General features: G+C 47.3%; 1 protein-coding gene across 5 annotated transcripts in view; it reads left to right on the top strand.

The window, feature by feature from the left end:
* TMEM104 (transmembrane protein 104) overlaps positions 1-19,705 on the top strand; it is a 42,908-nt gene extending 23,203 nt beyond the window's left edge. For all 5 annotated transcript variants that reach the window (XM_055794356.1, XM_055794357.1, XM_055794353.1 and 2 more), the window contains 2 exons: positions 5,583-5,676; positions 18,212-19,705. In XM_055794356.1, the coding sequence (XP_055650331.1) occupies positions 5,583-5,676; positions 18,212-18,972 (855 nt within the window). In that variant the 3' untranslated portion in view covers positions 18,973-19,705. The remainder of the gene's footprint in view (positions 1-5,582; positions 5,677-18,211) is intronic.
* The last annotated feature ends 273 nt before the right edge of the window (positions 19,706-19,978 follow it).

The raw sequence follows: 19,978 nt of genomic DNA, 5'->3' as shown, positions 1-19,978 counted from the left end.
CTCAGAAGAGTTTACGTCTTTCTGTCAGTGTCTTACTTTGTCGTGGGAATGTTGTGTACCCATAGTCCTGTATAAAGCAGTCAACTCTGTTTTCCAGCCAAGGTATCAAAGTCTACCAGGGAGAGTGATCCATTTTGTTAAACCAGTAACTTTCTTTTTAAATGTCAGCTTGCTCCCCATTAGTCGGGTTATTTGCTGTGCTGTGTATTGTGGGAGAGAAGTACTGTTGCTCAACAGTTGTGAAATCTAAACAGTATCTGCAGAGGTGGAGTTGATACTGTCCTAAAATGACGTTTGTCTGAGATGTTGGCGGGGAAGCAAGAGTGTCCAAGGAAGGATTTGGTTCGGAGTGAGCTCTGGTTTTGAATGAGGCTGAGGAGGAGGAAAGGAAAAGGAAGGGTGGCTGGGGCTTTCAGCCCAAAGGGAGGTATTTAAAGAGTGAGCACTACAACATCTCTTCACCATCTTCTTATTAAAACTGAGGGATCCTTGCCCTGATATCTGAGACTTGATAACTTCATACTGGTATGATAGCCCTGTGCCACACAAATGCATTTATTAAAAAAAACTCTCAAACTCTTCTGCTCTGCTGCTCTGCTCCTGGTGTATTTGCTGCATTTAACAAGGTTTATCTTCATGATCTCACTTTGCTGAGGTAAATACCCTGCTTCTCTTCAACCTGTCTGAAAGTTTCCATGCTCTGAATCAACAAGAAACAGTAGCCCCTGGTTTTAATTCACTATTCAGCAAGCTCCAAAGACAGATGCAATTCTTACAGATGAGTTTGTGGAGCATGAAAACAAGCAGGTTCTGATGACAGTTACGAATGATGCTGGCGTTCAGATGGTCCTCTTGCAAATGTATGCAGGCAGTAGCCGTAATGCTGTAACTACTGCATCTAATACATGAATCAGCTATGTTCGGGATGCTAATTGTGCTTCCTGAGCTGTATTGGCTTTGGCTGTGAAAGCCACATGCTGGGAAGCAGATGAAAGCTATTGAACTGTACCGGTTTCAGAGTGATAGATGGACCCTTCAGGTCAATAAAGAACCTGTTTGGTTAATACAGCCCTTTGACTGGCTTAAAACATGTTTGGATGGTTTGAAAGACTCTTGGCGTTAGCTGGCCATCACTTAGTGGTTGAGAGCTCTCTTGGTGGTCCTCTTGGCTGAAACTAAGCAGATAAAATCAGCCAGATGTCCTATTAACGCTTGATCTTACATTTGCTTTTTTTAAGATAAGCCAATAAACAAGGTTATGTAACCGAGTTTTAACATAAGAGCTTTAATAAAATATACTTTTAGAAATATGTAAACTTATATAAAAGTATATTCCAGACAATGGTAAGCCCTAGCTAGTTTCCCCTGTGGCAAGAAGACTCAAGTTGACCAGTCTGCTTTTTGCTTTGAAATACCAAGAGCTGACAGGTGCAGAGGCTGGGAAAGTGGGTGTCAGCTGAGTTGCCAGCTCAGAGGAGCTCCCAAGCCTTGGTGCCTGTATCGTTGTGGCTTGGCTTGGTGGGAGGAATGGATTTGAAGACCCTCCCAGGGGTTGAGCAAGCTGGTGTGCTACTCATGGCGCCTACTAGCCTGCAGGGAAGAGTGTAAGTCAGGGTGACAAGCTGCTGTTCTTCCCTCTACACTTGCTGGCTTCTAATTCTCTGACTGGAAATGTCAGTAAAAGCAAGAAAAACACTGGGTTTTTTGGTCACTAACATGCTGGATCTTTGTGCTGTTTTTCAGCATGAGAAAGGAGAGAAAAAGGAAGATTTTTGTGTCTGTTGCATTTATTTGTTGTGTGTGGGTTCCGTGTACCCTCCGCCACAAGCCTACCGACTTGTTTGGCCTTTCCTATTTCATGGAGGAGCTGGAAGAGAAATCAGGGAACCGCTCTTAATAGCCAGTTCTGTGCAACAGCACAGCAAAGGTTTCTCTCTGCGCCTCTGCCATCCTGTGAATATAAACAGCATTTAATAGATGTGATCCTCCTCCTTAGCAGAAGGGAGGATTCCCTTACCTACTTTAAGTTCAGCAATGAATCAGCCACGTGCACCTGCTTGTTTCTAATAGGAAACTACTTCTAGTAGAAAGATCTTAAATCAAAGTAGACTATGCTCTGCCTTGGGTTAATTTGCTGAAGCTTAGGAAGAGAATGATAAAGTCCTAGAAAACATCTCGGCTAGCTCAAGAGGTGAATTGGAAAACTTGGGAGAGCTTTTTGATGTGCTGGAGCTCTGCATATTTGATTTCTGGCAGGGCTGACTGGTGCAGTTCTCTGTGTAGTTTTAGATTGTTTGAATTACATGTGTAATGAAGCACTTTGTAAATTATATCCCTCTGGGGAAGACTTGAGCTTGGAAAAACATCAGGTAGAAAGTTTGGGTGTATGTCTGAGGTGCTTATTTGAGCTTACCTTTTCCTTAGGGAGAAGTTATGAAACTAATTAACTTAATGGGTCGGAAGAGCATTTAGGTGTCTGGCACAGCAAGGTAGAGAAAGTAGACATCCTCCTTCTAAGCACTGTGGTCTCTTCTCATCCTTTCGGGGGTGGGGGTGTTTTAAAATAGGTTTCCTGGCCTTGGGACCCTTCTGAGGGTTGATAAGATTAGCTCTAATCCAGGGACCGAGTCCCTGCTTCTCATGTCCTGGCTATTGGTAAGGACCTGGCCTCTCTTTCCTGACTTGTGCTCAATCCTGTAGAGCTGCACACAGTTGCACTTTGAAGTGATGTTCGTCTCTCTGTGATGTCCTCTTCTGCCCTGCCTTTGTCCTGTCAAGCAGCCCAGTGTGTGCTGTGGCTTCCCTTCCTAAAAGCGATTGGTACAAATTCCTGCAGAGCAGAGCAACCTCATCTCATTGCAGGCCTTAGCATTGTTTGTATTGATCTGTGGATATCCATCTTGGATCACTAATGGGCATCAAGTGCGAAAGGTAATACATTTCTGTTGCACTTGAATTCATCTCTCGCTTGGTTCCTTTGGGCCACCTCCAGGATTTTGTTAAGAACAGAAGACACTGATCATCTTAAAGGATGGGAGGGGAATCCAGCCCTTCAGGCAGAATGACTTGTATGCCTTCCTCATGAGTTAAGCAGTAAAGCCCACAGAGGGGAAGAGCTGAAAGAGTAACTCAATGGATTTAGTTGTTTAAGATGCCTTGAGCACTGGAGAATAACTGCAGAAAGTGGAGTGGAACATCCAGAAGAATCCTTTCCACTTCATTAGTGGATGTTGGGAAGCACGTAGGAGACCCAGGTTCTTCCAGCACCTAATGATGCTTTTCAGCAGCTGAGCCCCAAATCCACCTTAACACACAGCTCGCTCTTCCATGCTGAAGATAAATCTAGGCTTCAGACCCAGCTGCATCTTGTGTCAATCCTGGCCGTTGTTTGAGGTGCTGTTTTGCCAATTGGTTCTGGTGCATTCTAATTTGCAGAAGACACCTGTTCCTTAATTATCACCATCCTTCTTCAGTCTCTCTTTGTTTCAGCTCTTTCTGATGCATGAGCTATTAACGTGATTTGAAGGGAGGCTGTGCTGAGCAGCATGCATGTGTTGGGAGAGGAGGTTGAAAGAGATTAGTCACAAACTGGAGAATAATTTCCAGTAAGAGAGTTTCTGTCTGCTTTGGTTTGCTCTGGGTCCTTGAGTGATCTAAAGAATGATCTCTCTAACCTGAAGTTTTAGTCCTTTTTGGGGGTTGTGCGCTATCCTAGGATGCAGCAGCAGTCTGTAGAGGGCAGGGGAACAAAGTTAAGCTCCTGGTTAGAAGAAAGGAGGAAGATGAGTAAAAAAAGAATTGTAGCTGGCTGGTTTGCTTCTGTGTTTAAAATTGAAAGTGTCTTAACTGTTAAGGCTGTTTTAGCTCAGAGTCCTGCCAATTATGCCTGTGTTGTTGTATTCTGTGTGACTTCAGAGTTCCAAGGGTCCTCAATTGCTTCACAAATCTGAATTCTGTGTGTGCTTTTTGTCCCTTTTTTTTTTTTTTTTTCCTCCCCCCCCCCCCCCAAGCTGAGAAAATGAGACTTCGTATAAATGAGCCTCATATCAGAATATGTCTTCACCGAGTGATGTGTGAAACCAAGGGTTCTCTCCTCTGGTCCCCTTCTGAGTTTACTTCGGTCATCTGAGAATACTTGTGATGTGAGGCATTTCCAATTTGCCTTGTAGATATTCTGAAACTGTCTCAAAAAAAGGTTTCTTGGGGTTGTACTAGTCTTAAAATAGCCTGGGTTCTGCTCTGTCACTGACTCTGTTGGGGTCATTGAGAGACCTTGAGACTCTGGCGCCTGCCCCTTCAAGTCCCAGTTCTTCCCTTCTGGTGACACCTTTTTTTGAACTGCTTTAAGAAGTCATGGAAAAGAGCAATGTGTAAATATTCATGTTGAATATTTGTCTTTAAAAATCCCTTTGGGATGCTCAACAAATCCGTACTGTGTGCTGTGACTTTCTAGATATTACTTGCTTACAGCTTTTGGACCTGTTAGTATATCGCTAGCCCAAGCCAGCCCATGGATGACAAGCAGGGCTCTCTTCTGTAACACCCATTTTGTCTCCCTGTCACAAGTAGCTTCTCTCAGTTCACATTCAGACCTCAGTCAGGGTCTGTTTGTCTTCCTGCAGTGAAGCCTTTTTTCTTCTGTCTGGAGTAGGTAGGGCTTGAGTGCTGCTCAGTACCTGGGTGATGGTGCTGCACAGGACACGGCTCCTCTGGCCGGCGGCTGATAACATGATTGCCTCGCGTGCCCTAGGAGAGTGCTAGAAGAAACTGGCATGGGAAGCTGTGTAGTCCTAATTTCCAGCTTTGTTAGATTTATTTTACAGCCCAGCTGAAAGAGATGCACCAGACTGCTACTGCAGCATACCTCAGTTTAATTTGCTAAGAAACACTGCTCTCTATATATATATCTAAGAGGGCAGCGAAGAAAGATCTGTCTTCATTGACACTACCTTTAATTTCCACACTGAAGGAAGCTTGTTCTTATGAGTATCTCTTGAATTTCCTCCCTGCCTCACTTTGCACAGGTTTTCAGCTTCCAAGTCAACAGCTTAACTGTTAGGCTATAGCTTCCCACTGTAAAACAAGTAACTTAAATAATGGGAAAAAATGTTCCAGGCAGACCTGGCTCCATTCCTGTAGAGCCTGGGACACCCCGAAGCTGACCCGTCAATGTTAATGTGACCAGACTGGTCATGGCTATTGCTATTCAGACCTAAACTGAGCATGTTACCTGGTCAGGGAGGCCACAGTTTAATATTTGATGTTCCATAAGGCTCCACTGAGAGCTTTTACTGAAATGTGTCGGTAAAGGAGTGCTGTAGCAGTGATAGCAAGCGGCTGAGAGCCAAGAGGATCCTGTGCTCTACTTCTGCCTGAGGCATGTTCTCTGATACAGAGCAGTTTGCCTGACCCTCTGTATCTCAGCCAGCTTAGCTGTAAAATTAAGCAACAAAGAAAGCTCCATGACAAACAGATGTGTCTGGAGGTGAACTTTCAAGGCAAGCTTTGCTTTACTGATAAATTTGTCTTACTAGCAGAATTTCTGGGTTTGAACCTAATACGTATTTTTATTGTCCTTCCAGGCAGCATTTACTCTCCTCCTGGGTCCTTTCACCTTCTTCAATGTGCAGAAGACGAAGTATCTTCAAATCATGACATCTCTCATGAGATGGATAGGTGAGTCTTGGCAGAATCTTGGCCACCTCTTTACCATAGATGGAACCCAAGTCACGCTACCAGTGCACCTCTTTGACAAGATATTCTTGTTCGGAAGCAAGTACTTGTCAAAACAACCTCTGAGGAAGATTGTCCAGGACTGATAAATTTTTGAGAAAAAGGATTTTTGTTCTAGAATGAAATTTCTGATTAAAACAAAACAATTTATTTTTCAATCAGATACGAGCTGATAGATGAAGTTTTAATCTGGTTTGTGTGAGAGGCAGAAGGGATTTGGAAGAGTCCCTGGGAGGGGGACCTAACTGTGATACCCACCAGTTGCTATTCAGCAGTAAGGTTCTCATTCATTCTCAGCATGTGTACAACAGACTTTGAACAATCTTTGTTTTGATCGGAGAACAAAAGGCATTTCTGTCAGACTTCCCAGCTTTAGTTTTATCATCTGCTTGCATTTTTTTTCTGAGCCTTGCTTTAGTTTAGGTTGTGCTGCATTGGAAACCCCGAAACCAATATGTGTTGTCCTTGGGAAGCCCTGCTCTCGTGAGTGCTCTCCAAAATCTTAGTGCCAGGAACTTCCAGGAAGACAGGTAATTCCTTTAAGGGAAATAAGACGTTGATACTTTTTTTTTTTTTTTTTTTTAGCGCCTTTGTCATCCAAAGATGCAGCTGCCTCACATGCTAGCTTGTATGTGTGCATGCCCTCAAAGACTGAGAGGAGGGCATGTGTTATAGAGGCTTATGTTGAGGTTTGCCTTGTTTTGTGTAGCCTGGACTGAGTAAGTGATACTCAGGGCTAACAGAGAGGGTGTTACAGCACGAGCAGCATTTCTGCAGGTTAATAGTTTCCTGGTTCATGGGTCCAGACCATTCAAGCACAGAATGAGCTCTGTTTATACCTACCACTGACCTGAAATAGGAAGAAAAGCTGCTTCTCAGACTGTTTCCCACCACACACATACACTTGACCTGACTTCAGTTCAGTATTGTCACTGTTCTGTAAGTTCAAAAGTTCCTGTTTGGAAGTGGCTGGCAGTCACTGCAGAGGAATAGAGATCCTCTGTTCTAGAGAACATCTGAGATGGAGTTAAGAAGTTGTCACCCAAGAAAATGAGGCTGGTTTTTAAGCCCTCAAGTTTTAGATGCTGAACAGCTTGAGTCAACAAATCCTGACCTCGGATAGTGTGAAAATCCTGAATGTCTGTTTTTCCCTTTTGTTGTCTGAGCACATGAAAGTTTGAAAGCCCCCATGTTCTTCAGAGAAAAAGGTTATCTCATTAAGGGGTATTAAAGGAAGTTGTTTTGGGGTTTGTTGTTTCTTTATTTTAAAAAAAAAGAGTAATCTCTGCCTAGCTCATTGGCTTCTTTCCAATCACCCTGCCTCCTCTTTTCTGGTAAAGACATCAGTCAGACCTCATCCTGTCTCTGTGGCAGCCTGACACCTGCCTGGTCTGCCATTGGTTTCCCTTTAGCTGGCTCCTTCCAGTATGAGAATTGCTAAATCTTGGCATAAAGGCTGAAACTGTTTCTCTTTTTCATCACTTGATGGAGAGGGACAAAGACAGTGTTTGGAGAAGTGTAGGGGAAATTCATACTTTAGCTTGATTGATTCCTGCATCAGCACGCTGGGGAACAGCTGCCCCAGATAATGATATTTAATGACCCTGACAGCACCTCAGTGGCTACTTAGAGCAACGGATTCTGTGTGTGTACAATGAGGGATAGATTTATTAGGAAAGACAATTTATCAAACAGCCATGTGATGCAGGGAACAGAGAAAAGCTCTTGCTGCAGACTCTGGTATAAGGATGGATCCCATACTACTGAGATTTATCAAGGTGGCTTCTCCTATGTCCTCACATCACTGCTGTCCCCTCCTCCGAAAGCAGGGCTCTGAGTTAACCGTGGACTGGTCTTTTGTTGGTGTGTAGAAAGCTTAGATTGTAAAGAATGGTCTGGGCTGGTGTCTTGTGGTCTCCTGAACTTTTCCTGCCTGAATGCCAGTGGCTAGATGTGGACTCTGTCCTGCTATAATCTGTGCCTTTTCTTGTCTTCCTTTAGCTGGTTTTAGCCATGTGGTGCTGAAAGTGGTTCTCCTGCAAAGCATTGAGTGGCAGAGCTGAACATTGGAGCTGCCAGCCTACCTGTTCGTTGTGCTGGGTAAAAACTTCCCACATAGTGGCTTGTTTAGCTTAACCTGTGCCTGGTGTGGATGGGAAGCTTGACCCATGGTTTGCATCATGATTTGAAAAAATCAAGCCTGTTTGAGCTGGGAGGTCAGTACAGTCTTTGCAGTGTGGCTACTGCAGGACCTACCATACACCCTTTTCCCCAGCCTGGTGAAAAGCTCCTGGATTTCGGAGCAGCAGTGGCTCGTGCAGAGCTGCACTGCCCCAGGTGTACTGGCGATTCAGATGACAGTGGCTGAGAGGATGGTTCTTGGCAGCAGGGAGAGCTAGCTGTGTGTGAAGGTCATTTCTGCTGGTGTCTGTAGCAGTGTCAGCCTTGCCTTTTAAAGTTGCTTTCCCCCTTTCTCCTCATCTAAGTGATAATCAAATGTCACTAGCCTCTTTCCAGAGCCTCATGCTCGTGGCAAGCAGCAGATCAGATAACAAAGCCTACAGCGGTCTATTTCCACACCTCATGGACAAGAACATTTCGTTCTGTCTCTGAAAAAATAGTCTTAAACGGTGGGGTCTGAACTGGAAATTAAAAATGGGCCAGTTCAAAGAACGTGGAGATGCAGCAGGGATCAGCCCTTCATTTGGCTGTGCTTTTCCTCCCAGGGAAAGGGACTAGGCAGGACAGGCACCTCTGAAGTCTCTAAAGGAGAAAGTTGAAGGAGGAGCTTGCAAGCCCGAGTGCCATACTGCTAGAGAGCCCAGACAGATGGGCTGTCGTCGTCTGGGCCTGCTGAACACGGGGAGCTCATCTGGACGTAAGGCTGGCTTGGAGAGGTGTTTCCCTGTCAGGACTGGTAGGAGCACAGAGGGTGGATCTGCGTCTCCAGGTGGAGTGGGGCTCATGGCAGACAGAGGGCTTCCAGAGGCTGTTGGCAGTCTTGTGAAGAGTACAGCTTACCCACTTGGCTGCAAAACTGATACCACCTTGCCTGGGTAAGTGCCAATGGTTGAATTCACGCAGCAGTCGGTGCCTGAACTGCTGGCCTTCTCTGTGCTTCGGGATCTCTGGTCTCTTGGAGCTGGTGGGTGTGCAAGGCTTTGCTTACACAAGCTCTCATCCCTTTCCCAACTGTAAAAGCTCCTCAGGCTGCTTTGTCAGCCCTCTCCTGCTCTTGCCTGAACCGCCTTGGGAGACTGAGCACAGACACCCTGAGGGCTGCGACAGGGAGCCTCTCTGCAGTGCTTCCCTGGAAAAAGGGCTAGTCGGGAAAAATCCCTTGGTTTAAATCCTGGTAATGATGCTTATGGTGAAGCCTTGATTCGAACTAGGGATAAAACCTTGTTGACTCACCCAGCTTGAGCAATGCTGTTAAGAGCAGAGACAGGGCCCAGACTGGTTGCCCAGGTATGAATTGTCCCCTTGGGGTGAGGAGGGTTCCTTCCCCAAACTGTAATTTCCTTTTTTCCTTTCAGCTTCCTTCCCACCTCAGCCTCACAAAAGTGGAGAGCTGTTATTAGCCCAAGTCCTTTACCTGTTTTGGAGCCTGTTTCCAGGTCTCTTATAATGTTTTTGGAACAGGGTGTTTCCTGCAGAAGACTGAACCAACTAAGCCATCAAGAAATTAGAGCTCTTGGTATTTTCAATTCTGCTGTTTGGACTTCAGGCTCTTTTTTCCTGAGGATTTAAATCTGTGATGATGACAGATTGCTCCCTAAAGGGACTTGAATATCATGTTGGGTTTTTTCCCCTCCTTTCCCCAATCCTGGTCAAATGGGTGCTGTTAGGGGTGAGCTGCTGGAGGGCATGGCACAGCAAAAGGGACTGAGCCAAGCAAGTCTGATGCGCTTCTCGAAGCAGAGGGGACGCAGCTCGCTAGGACAGAGCCCTGCCTCTTTATTATTGGATAATAACTATCTACAGCATCACGGGAAAGGATATGGATTAGGAAAGATAACAAAAGGATGGGGCTTGGTGGAGCTCAGCAGCAAACATTGGTCTATTGTGTATTAAGCCACTAACCCGATTAATTGCAGCCTGTTACAGCCTGAGATGTCCAGCTCTATAGGTGAGGACTGTTGGCTTTAAAGACATCGGTAGCATGATTATCACTACTGTTATTGAATAGTCTCTGGCAAACATTCCCAGACAGCTCCCACGTGGGACATTTGCTCTATGTGCTGCTCTTGATGCTGTATTGTAGTTATTAGAAAGTATTGTATTTTAATAAAGAGACATTTTATAGAGGAATAAACTTCTGGGTTTGGATGCTGCAGGCTCAGTTCTCTCTCCCTGTAGCACAGTCAGATCATACCACATCTATTCAAGTAACTGCAGCATTCTTAACCCTGCCCAAACTACCATCTCACAATTATATGCCCAGAAATAAAATCTTTCCCCTTGGCCTTCCCCACCCAAGTAAGGTGGAGGGGAAAAAGGACAAGAATAGCCAGGAAATCTACATTAAGCTCTTTTTTTTCCTTTCTTTTTTTTTTTCTTTTTTTGTTTTCTCTCCATACTGTCCCCATCCAGGATATCTGGTAGAAGGCTTCTAGGGAAGAAAGTAGGAAAGGGCTCTCCAGAGCATGCTGCTGAGGCTGAGTTTCTGTGTCTACTAATTTCTCTGATAGTTTTGCTCTCTCCACCAGAATCCTGCTCTTTACAGGACTCCCCAGTGCTCGTCTGCAGAGAACTGGTCTCAGACCATCTCACTTTGTGAGCACGTTTCAGCTGCTGTAGTAACTGTCACCGCCATCCTTAGCAGCCTTAACCAGCCATCCTGGAGCTGATTCAGTGCAGAAACCTGGAGTCACTCTGCTACATCCTTTCAGCTGCAGAGACTGAGAATTACAGAGGTGGCTAATATAGGAGGGGGTGACAATTATCTGAAGCCCTGTGTTTTCAGCCTCCTGCAGAAAGATTAGACTACCAGTGTCCACAGTCCTCAAGGTGGCCTCTTTTTGGCATCAGAAATGGAGCTTTCTGCAAACAGCTTAAGGAGGGACCCATCTGATCTCTGCCCCTTTCACAGAACAGGACATACAGGAGAGGCAAGGAAGAGAGGGAATTAGACCGTAAATGAGGACACTGTTGCATGTTCATTCTCTCAAGCTTCTTCAACAAAGTTACTTCATGTTCTTGCATCCCTTTTGGAGCAGAGAAAGCTGCTGCCAGAGCCCAGGGTAAATAATTCACTAAGAGAAGTGAATATATTTATGAAGAGTTAGTTAAAAGGCTGTGCTTCTGTCATACCTGCTTTCAGAGTTGTCGGCTGAGGAGCTCATTTCAGTACTGTTGGTGGAGGGCAGTGGGGTGAAGCAGTGTCTGTGAGTGAAAGAGCCTTGTTAGCTTCAGATGCAGATGCAGGGTGATGTGTGGTGCTGGACAGGGCCACTGAGATCCTGCCTGAGGAGTTGGTGTTCCTGAAAAGAGCACTTTACCCAGGCAGCAGGAGGCAAACTGATGGGTCTGAGAGCTGGAGAGGGGGAGCTGAAAATGTAAGGACACATTCAGCCCCGTGAAAGGGTCTGGATGATGGTGCCCATACAGGTTTTCAGAGTGGTGGCGTGGCATGCAGAGCTGCTGTCTGTTCAGAGTGTGTGTGGTTGGAACAAGATGATAGAAACTTTGCCAGGTGGGGCCCGAAGCAGGATGGGGAAGCTGTGGCTAAGGCTGCAGAGTACCGGGACTTCATGGGACATGGGTGCTCTGCACCTAGTGCCTTCTAAAGCATGCACAGATCTAGCTCAGGCTCATGGTGACACCAAAGTGTGTGTTATTCCCTTCTCACAGAAGAGTAGATTCTCACATGGAGAGCAAAGTGACTGTCAAAGCTGGTAGACCAAGTCAACAGCAGAGCTCAAAGCTGAGTCCCAGTTGCAGAGGCTTTATGGTGCTTCTGCCAAAGGTGACTGGAGGGGAGAGGACAATAAACTACACGGGTAATTTTCCACCAGAAGTAAACAAGCTTCGCTGGCTGCTCTTTCCTTCCCATATGTTGAGATAAAGTATCCGTGATAAACACCAGAGTGCAGAGCCGTTTTTCTCCCTGTGAACTGTTGCTGGTGTGCAGATGTCTGTGGAGACCAGCTGATGTGAACTGAGAGGGGGCAGCTCCACTGGTTTCACAGCAGGAGGTGTTACCGCAGTCGGGGAGGATACCTGTAAATCTTGGTTATCACATAGCAGTCTCTGCCCCTGATGATAAAGAAAGGCAGGGAAATGATGCCTTTACAGCAGAGAAGCCCCGCTGAACTGCTTTTGACAGCCAAAAGGTGCTGGTGATACTTTTTAATAAAGTTTCCCTTTTGTGAACAAAACAGGCTCTGCCTGGCCTGAGGCCAGGGCAGCAGTAGCGTCTGAGATGGTTGCAGCAGGAGCTAGCCAACCCTGGCAGTGGCCAAGGTGGCAGGGAGAGTGGAGGTGCCCAAGAGGCTCTTTCTTGCCTTCCTGGTAAGCTGCATGATACTTTGGTGACATTAATGTGCCCAAACACGTGGCTGTGCTTCCCCTGCTGTATGAGCAGTCCCCAGCCACGCAGCCCCTGCCTTAGGCTTTGGGACAGGGAGGGTAACACTGTCCCTGCAAGTCCCTGCTCTCCATTAGAGGAAGGAGCCACACTGGTGTCCCACAACTTTTACTCATACCTTTCTTCTGGGAAGTAATTTTCTTCCTCTTCTCCTGACATCTCTCCAGAGAACTGCTGTCTTCTTGAACATACCCATCTTGCTTTTCTACAGTCTCCGTTTCATAAATCTTTCATCTCCTAGAGATGGTGTTTTAGGCTCTGTCATTGCCAAATCTGATCCTTAACTACCCCGGTTCCCACATCTGACGGAGCAAACCTGGTTTTCATGTTATCTCTTTACTTCCATTTCATATAGAAATCTCCTCTGAAGGTTGCAGAAACTTATCAGTTGCTGCTCTGGAGTTTTCAGAGAGCTGGAGGTCATGAACAAGTGACAGGATATGGCTTCTGCAGGAGAAACTGGTAAATGAATTTTAAATTTAAGAATCAATGTCTTAATTTCAGATGCCTCGTTCTGCCAGCACACTGAACTCCAGCCATGCTCTAATACTTCAGATACCACAGCATTCATAACGCCTGGCAGTTCCAGAGTTGCAGAAGCCTCTTAAAATTGCCCAAAACATAATGATGGAGGGCAGCTGGCTCTGAAAGGGGGTACCAGCATCCCAGAGAGACACTAGTAGTGAAGCAGACAACACAGTTGTTGGGTAGGGATGCAGAAGGTAGGACTGTCTTGATGTGATGCTGTGCCATTCAGTATATACAGGGCAGATGCTCTTGCTTTTATGCCCTCTCTCCTGAAAGAGCTGTCTAATGTTAAACTAAATGAGATCTGTTCTTGAGTGGTCTGCTGTGTTTTGGCTTGATGAAGGATTGGGATCAAGCCTGAAGTGGGGAGAGATCTTCCTCCTTCCAAAGAGAGTAGGCTCAGGAAGCTCATGAAAATGCCTTCCTCTTGGAATCCATCGTGCCACCTAATGTATGAAAAGGGAAGCAAGTGGCATGCGCTGTGAAAGGGTGATTCGTTATCATTATTTCCTGGCATATTGATTCTCCGCTTTGACAAGAAAGCTCTGTCACACCCTCAGCTGGCAGTGACGGATGGCCCTGCTGCAAACGCGTCGGCAGCACAACGCGGTGCCTGCTTAAACAAATGGCTCTGGGGGAGGGGGGGTAGGGGAGCAGCCAGGCGTGGGCTGCTGTGCCGATAGCGGGGTGGTGTGGCTGCGTGCCACTGCTCTGGATCCCTGCAAGGGGTGGCAGGCAGCTACGGTGATGTTCTCAGCAGGCTTTCCTTGTGGAAGGAGGAATGACAGTAGGGACAGAGTTGAAGATGCGACTTGAGCTGTGGGTGTGCAAGATCATTCTTCCTCTGTCTTTACCTTTCTGGCCCTTAAAATGCAGGTGGTTGTCATGTAACCTTTGTTCCATTTCCCCCCCAGTAAGTCTTGTACTCATCCCTGGTTTGTGGCTGTCGGCCCCCATGCCTTCTAGACCCATTAAAACCATCCTTGTCTTAACTGGGACCAACACTTTGAAGGTTGAAGTCCACTGTTGAACCTGGGAGGCAACATCTGGTTTTGGCCCTCCTTCCTGCAATCCAGGGAAGTTACCCAGCACCATGGTTCTGCAGAACCTCACTTCTGACCTTGCTTCCCCCTTGCTAAGCCACCTCCTCCTGAATTACATGACAGAGCACCTCTCTCCTCCCTGTTTCCATATGTGGAAATCCCAGCTCAGGATCTTCTCCATTATTTTCCAGGTGCCAATAGAGAGACAGAAGAGGGGGGGACCAGGTGAAACATCTTAAAAGCATAGTGTCTTGCCAGGGATGAAAGGGAGGGTTAAGCCAGAAACTCATTCTGTGCATTGGTTCTTTTAGAACCTGCCATGATGGGGGGGAAGAAATGTGTTTCAGTCTTGGACTTTGTCTTCTTTCTGCAATAGCCTTTCTGCAGAGAGATAAAGCTCACGTACAAACCAGCATTTTTCATTTACAAAGGTGTTTGCTCTGACTCTGCAAAACAATCCTTAAACTTAGAAGGGCTAAATTATGTTCACTGCTTCTCTGCAGCTCTGTTATATCAAAGTTCACAAAAATGTATTTTTTAATATCCCCAGAGTCCCATATTTCCCAAAGTGTTCTTATTTGGATGTGTGCTCATCCATATTAATCCTTCTTCCACCTGCAAGAACCACAGCAGAGCTGTCCTGTCTCTGAATCAGCATCTCCTGAGTCGAGCAGGACAGGCAGCAGTAGCTGTCTGCAAGGTCTGCTTTGTCTGAGAAGAGCCAGCATTTGCTCCTTGAAGAGTGAGATGGGGGGTCTGTAGGGGAGACAGTTGGACAGTTGTGATGAGATTTATCACTTTTCCATTATGGCATACCCCCTTTTTATTTTAGAAGCCTCACTTAACATCCTTCAGTAAAAATGATGCTCAAACATCTAGAGAAGATGAGACAAGGAGTGTCCTGTGCCTTGTTGACTGTCAAGCCTTTGTTTGGGTTTGGAGTGTGTCTGACGCTGTTGAAAAATCAGGATAAGCAAAACCCTCAATTGCTTTTTAAGCACTTTTATAAAACAAAGTTTAAAACAAAGTTTTCATGTAACCTACTAACAATCCATTGGTAGCATTGCTGTCTGCCTTGGCTTGTAGCTCTGGGTGCTGTTGGTCATGGTATCTGAAGGTGTTTTATTCCCTGGAGCGTTTTTCTTATATCCTTTGTCCTGCATATAGAGGACCAGATGAAGGCTGAGATGGGGAACCGCTGACTTTAGCATGAAAAAAATCATGTCTGACTTCACCAGGGTCCCTGTGGTGAAGGAACGCTGTTGGACAGTTCATGGGGCAACTGCAGCAACTTGCAATAGTGTAGTGCCGCTGCCTTCAGCCTGCCGTCCCAGGTAGAGGAGGATGTGAGCAGGAGCTCTGTGTGTGTCTGAGGATCCTGTGCTGCCTCTTGTCTGCTCAAAGCTGCCTGTCAGTCAGAGTCTGTCATCTTCTTTTCGTCTTGATTTATCATCCAGCATAACTAGGTTTCAGAGTTTCATTTTTGGGTTTGTCTCCTCCCAGGGACAGATAGATAAATCTGGCATGTAAATGTTTTAGTTCTCCAGTTCTAGAAGTGAGAGAGACAGCTGATGTAGGGAGTGAGAGAAAGCATAACCATTGGGGCAGGGCTGCTGTTGTCTTCTCTGGGGCTAGAATTGTGCAGGGGAGGTTTCCAGTTTACCCAGCAACACCTCTCTCAAGGATTATGCATCTACAGAGCACCGGTGCTAGGGCAGGGGGAGCACAGCTTGCCTTGTTGGAAACAGTACTAGCTTAGATCTTTGCACTGAATCATCACTCCTTGTAACTTTAATTTCTAAAAGAAGTATTTAAGGAAGAACAAAGGTTATGAATTCCAGCTGCTTAAGCCAGAGACTTCTGTCCATCATTTAGGGAATCCACGGGAGTTCTGTTCCTTCAGTGCTGCCTGCCAGAAAAGCGCACATTGGGCAGAGAAGAGTCTGTGGGTCTCTAACTGAAGAGATGCTCTGAGGATGGGCTGCCAGCCTGGAAGTTCCCCATAACTGGTCCTGTTAGTGCTGGCACAGAAAGTGGGGCTTTGAGCGAATGGTGAGAGTGAGTTTGGGGGATGGAAATAGGTCACTTTTAGCTCTGCTGAGCAGGGCGGGTGGAGATTTACTGCCTAGTGTGCAGGGGAGGAGGTAGGGGACTTCTGCAGTTACATGTACTGCAAATACAGGACCAGCTCAGGATTGCACCGCAGAGGCTGACCACCTCTCCCAAGCGAGAAAGAACAGAACAGTCTCAGGGTATTCCAGAGCTGCCTAACCTGTTTTGTCTTATTGCTCAGGGCATCTTTTCCTCTTCTTTGTAGCCTATGCGGCCCTGGGGGGTGCAGCCATGTCATATCACCTGGAACACAGCTTTTTCCGGCTATCTTGCTGTAGCAGATACGGCTGGCAAGCATCTCTCCTCCCGGGAGCGATGGGGGAGGCACAACAACTGTACCTGTGTCCACAGTGCCCTTCACTTGCTGGCTTGAGTGAAGGTGTGGGGAATTGCACACCCCCCGAGCAGTGAGCTGTTGTTGCTTTCCATAGCCCCCTGTGCCTGCTCTTGGGGAAGTAAATAAAGCCCAGCACTCCCAAAGTGGCCTGGCCCTCGTGGTGCCATGGAGGAATGGATCTGCTGTCATCAATCCAGCTTTCGTGGTGAGCTGTTGGACTTGCCCTGTCACTGGCAAATGGCTGGAAGCGAGAGGTTTCCTGAGGCAGCACGAGATGAAATGCGGGGCGTAGCTTGGTAAAGGCGCAGCACAAAGGTGGGGTTTGCTGCAAGAATAAAAGGAGGATCAGTGAGAGGAGACACTGGCTCTCAGGGAGTGCTGGGGATGCGCAGGATGCAATGTTCGGTTAAGGTTAATCTGGTCTTGCAGGGGACAGAAGAGGCAGCGTGTGCTAACTGGTCTGTAACTATCTTCCCTAGTCTCTCCCATGTCTAGCTGCCTGTGGCAGGTGGAACAGTACTGGGCACAGAGCAAGCTAGTGTCCTTGTCACCCTGCCGCAAGCCTGCCCGGCTGGCAGCGCCGGTGGCCAGCCTCCTGTGAGCTTGGCTGCAGGACTGCACAGCTCTGTTTAATTCCTCTGTATTTATATTTATGACATTCAAGTTCTCCACAGTAGTAGTCTCAGCATTTTGTTATTTTTTTCATCACCTGATAATTCACGGCTCTGCTCCAATGCCTCAAACCAGTGCAGGAGACAGCTCTGTGCAAGCCACAGTGGCCCATCCATTGCCAGCACCAGCCTGTAAATCTTGCTGCTTGCTGCCCTGCCAGGCAGGGGTTTTTTCCCCCCTGTTCCTTGTTAACTCCAGCAGCTGATGATCATCTTTCCCAGGTTGATGTGATTTCTGTGTCACCAGAATTAGTTTTCTGCTGGTTTTATGTGCCATGCTAGGAATAACAGTCTAGCAGTAACTGCTTCTGGCTCGTATTTCCACCAGTGGAGTAAATAAGGGCATTAACCCAATCTCCTCAATTAATTTTTGTCCATAACGCGTTGCTTTTTGTGATAAGCTTTGTAAAATGTTATTAGGCTTTTCCCTGACATAAGCAAAGGGTAGATGAGCAGACTTTGTGCCTAGAAGTGATGAATTTTAATAGCAGTCTTTCAGTTTTGCTTTAGTTGCTTCCAGACTGGCTTCTCCACCCTGGGATTAACTACAGCCAGCCTGTTCCTCCTGGCTAGGAAATGACTGGCTAGTTCTTGCTCTATCGTGCTTGACAGATCAGAGGGACAGGAAAGCCTGGTAGTAGCTGCTGCTCCCACACATCTGCCTGTGTACATAGATGAGGTCTTGCAAACATTAGGCCAGTTGCAAATTGCGTAGGAATATTACTGGGGTTGACCGCAGCCAGGTTTAATCTTTTTTTTTTTTTTTTTTTTTAAATCTAGAGGTCAAAGCTCAAACATCTCCAAGCCATTTTTAAATGGTGCTGTTCAGCCAAAGTGCTGAAGCATCCGTGGCAGAAGCATCCGTGGACGTGAGACCCTCGAGGGCAATGGGCTCAGCCAGCTGTGTTAGGATTGCATTTCTGAAGGGCTGTTTGCTATGGGGGGTGGGAGCGTGAGTCCCTGCGGGAAGGAGACTGGAGGGAGATGCCTGCCAGTCCTGAGCCCATTCCCTCATCTGCTGCCAAGCACTGAAAGCAAGTCCTGATTAATTCCTGTGCATCTTGCCTTTGATGTACCACCTTCTGCGGAGATAAGGAGATGCTCTTGTGGAGCAGGACAGAGTGCTGGTGCCCATGGGAGGAGGGGTCACGGGGAGTGCAGACCTGGGCTTGACCTAGAACCTTCTCTCTCTCTCCAGCTTTCATCCTCATGATTATTCTGGCCCTCATCCGCATCAGCAGAGGCCAAGCTGAAGGTCATCCGTCCATGGCCCAGCTGTCGGGCATCCGCAATCTCTTTGGGGTGTGTGTCTACTCCTTCATGTGCCAGCACTCTCTGCCATCCCTCATCACACCCATCTCCAAGAAGAAGCACGTCAACAAGCTCGTGCTGCTCGATTACATCCTGATCCTGGCTTTCTACAGCCTCCTGTCCTTCACTGCCATTTACTGCTTCCGCAATGACACCCTCATGGACATGTACACGCTCAACTTCACCAACTGCGAGATCATCAACGTTGCCTTCATTCGTTACTTCTTGGGCCTCTTCCCTGTCTTCACCATCAGCACCAACTTCCCCATCATCGCAGTGACTCTGCGCAACAACTGGAAGACCCTTTTCCACAGAGAAGGGGGGACCTACCCATGGGTGGTGGATAGGATTGTCTTTCCTGCCATCACGCTGATTCCCCCAGTGCTGGTGGCTTTCTGCACCCACGATCTGGAGTCCTTGGTGGGGATCACGGGAGCCTATGCTGGGAATGGGATCCAGTATCTCATTCCGGCTTTCCTCGCGTACTGCAGTCGGAAGGACACTCAGCTGGTCTTTGGCAGCGGGACAGTTAACAAGCACCTCTCCCCTTTCCGGCACACCTTCTGGATTGTGTTCGTGCTCATATGGGGCTTTTCTTGCTTTGTGTTTGTGACTGCAAACATTGTCCTGAGCGAGTCAAAACTCTGACGTGGGGGTGGTGACACACTCCCTCCTGGGCTCCAGAGACTTTAACATTTCAGCCCCCGCTCTGGGACTGTGGAGTTGGGGGAGAGGTGACATGAAGGGAAGTTTCCAGGCCACCGGCTTTGTAGCACAGGCTAGACCTGGACACAGACTTTCTTCACTCCATTTTGGGTGTGGGTGGAGTGGACTCAGCCTTGTTACAGTCCTGGTTCTCAGACCTGTTACACAAAGGCATGGGGCTGAGCCCTTGGCAGGCTGCACGATTAATCGGTGTCCAACCATTTCTGCCTTTAGCTCTGTTGGAGCATCACTTTCTCTGTCCCTACAGTGGCTCTCCATGTGCTGCAGGTCTCGGCACGCAGGAGAGCAGGCAGCCTTGGCTGCTCACTACACTAGTTGGCTAAATGTCCCTTCTTGCAAAGGCAGGGGTGTGCTGTGCAGGATCCAGCAAGAGTTTGGGAGAACAGAGTCTCTTCTTTCTGCGGAGACCCCTTCAACCCAACCTCCTGTGCCAGCTGAGGGAAGAAATCAGGGTGGAAATAGACCTAATTCAAAAGAAAATAATTTTGTGCTGTTACATTTTCTTTTTCTAGAGCCATTAACCTGTTTGGGCACCATGGATTGCCTGGCATCTGGGATCTTTTGCTTAGAGCTGAATTTCTCCAGCCCAGGAGTTTACATTGACACTTCTCATCCCATTTTCCTGTGCCGTGGCAGCCCCAGCCGGACAGAGCAGTGCCCTTACGCACGCAGAGATACGGTCTTCACCCCTTAGAAAGGAAACCACAGCCTTGCTTCCCTCGGCTCCTGCGTGCAGCTCAGTGGCTTCAGCTGGCAAGGGCCCTTCTCCCTTTCTCACCTTTGCCTGGGGCTGGTACAACCAGCCAGCCCCTGACTCCAGTGGTCAGGATTCGTGTGGGCTGGGGAGGTGCTAATTACCCAGTCCTGACACGCGTGAGTCCTGGAAGAGCTCCGGCTGTGCACACTGATGCGTTTCCAGCCTCCTGTG

Source organism: Falco peregrinus, chromosome 2 (assembly GCF_023634155.1).
Source record: "Falco peregrinus isolate bFalPer1 chromosome 2, bFalPer1.pri, whole genome shotgun sequence".
Lineage (NCBI taxonomy): Eukaryota > Metazoa > Chordata > Aves > Falconiformes > Falconidae > Falco > Falco peregrinus.
This window is presented reverse-complemented; position numbering and strand designations above follow the sequence as displayed.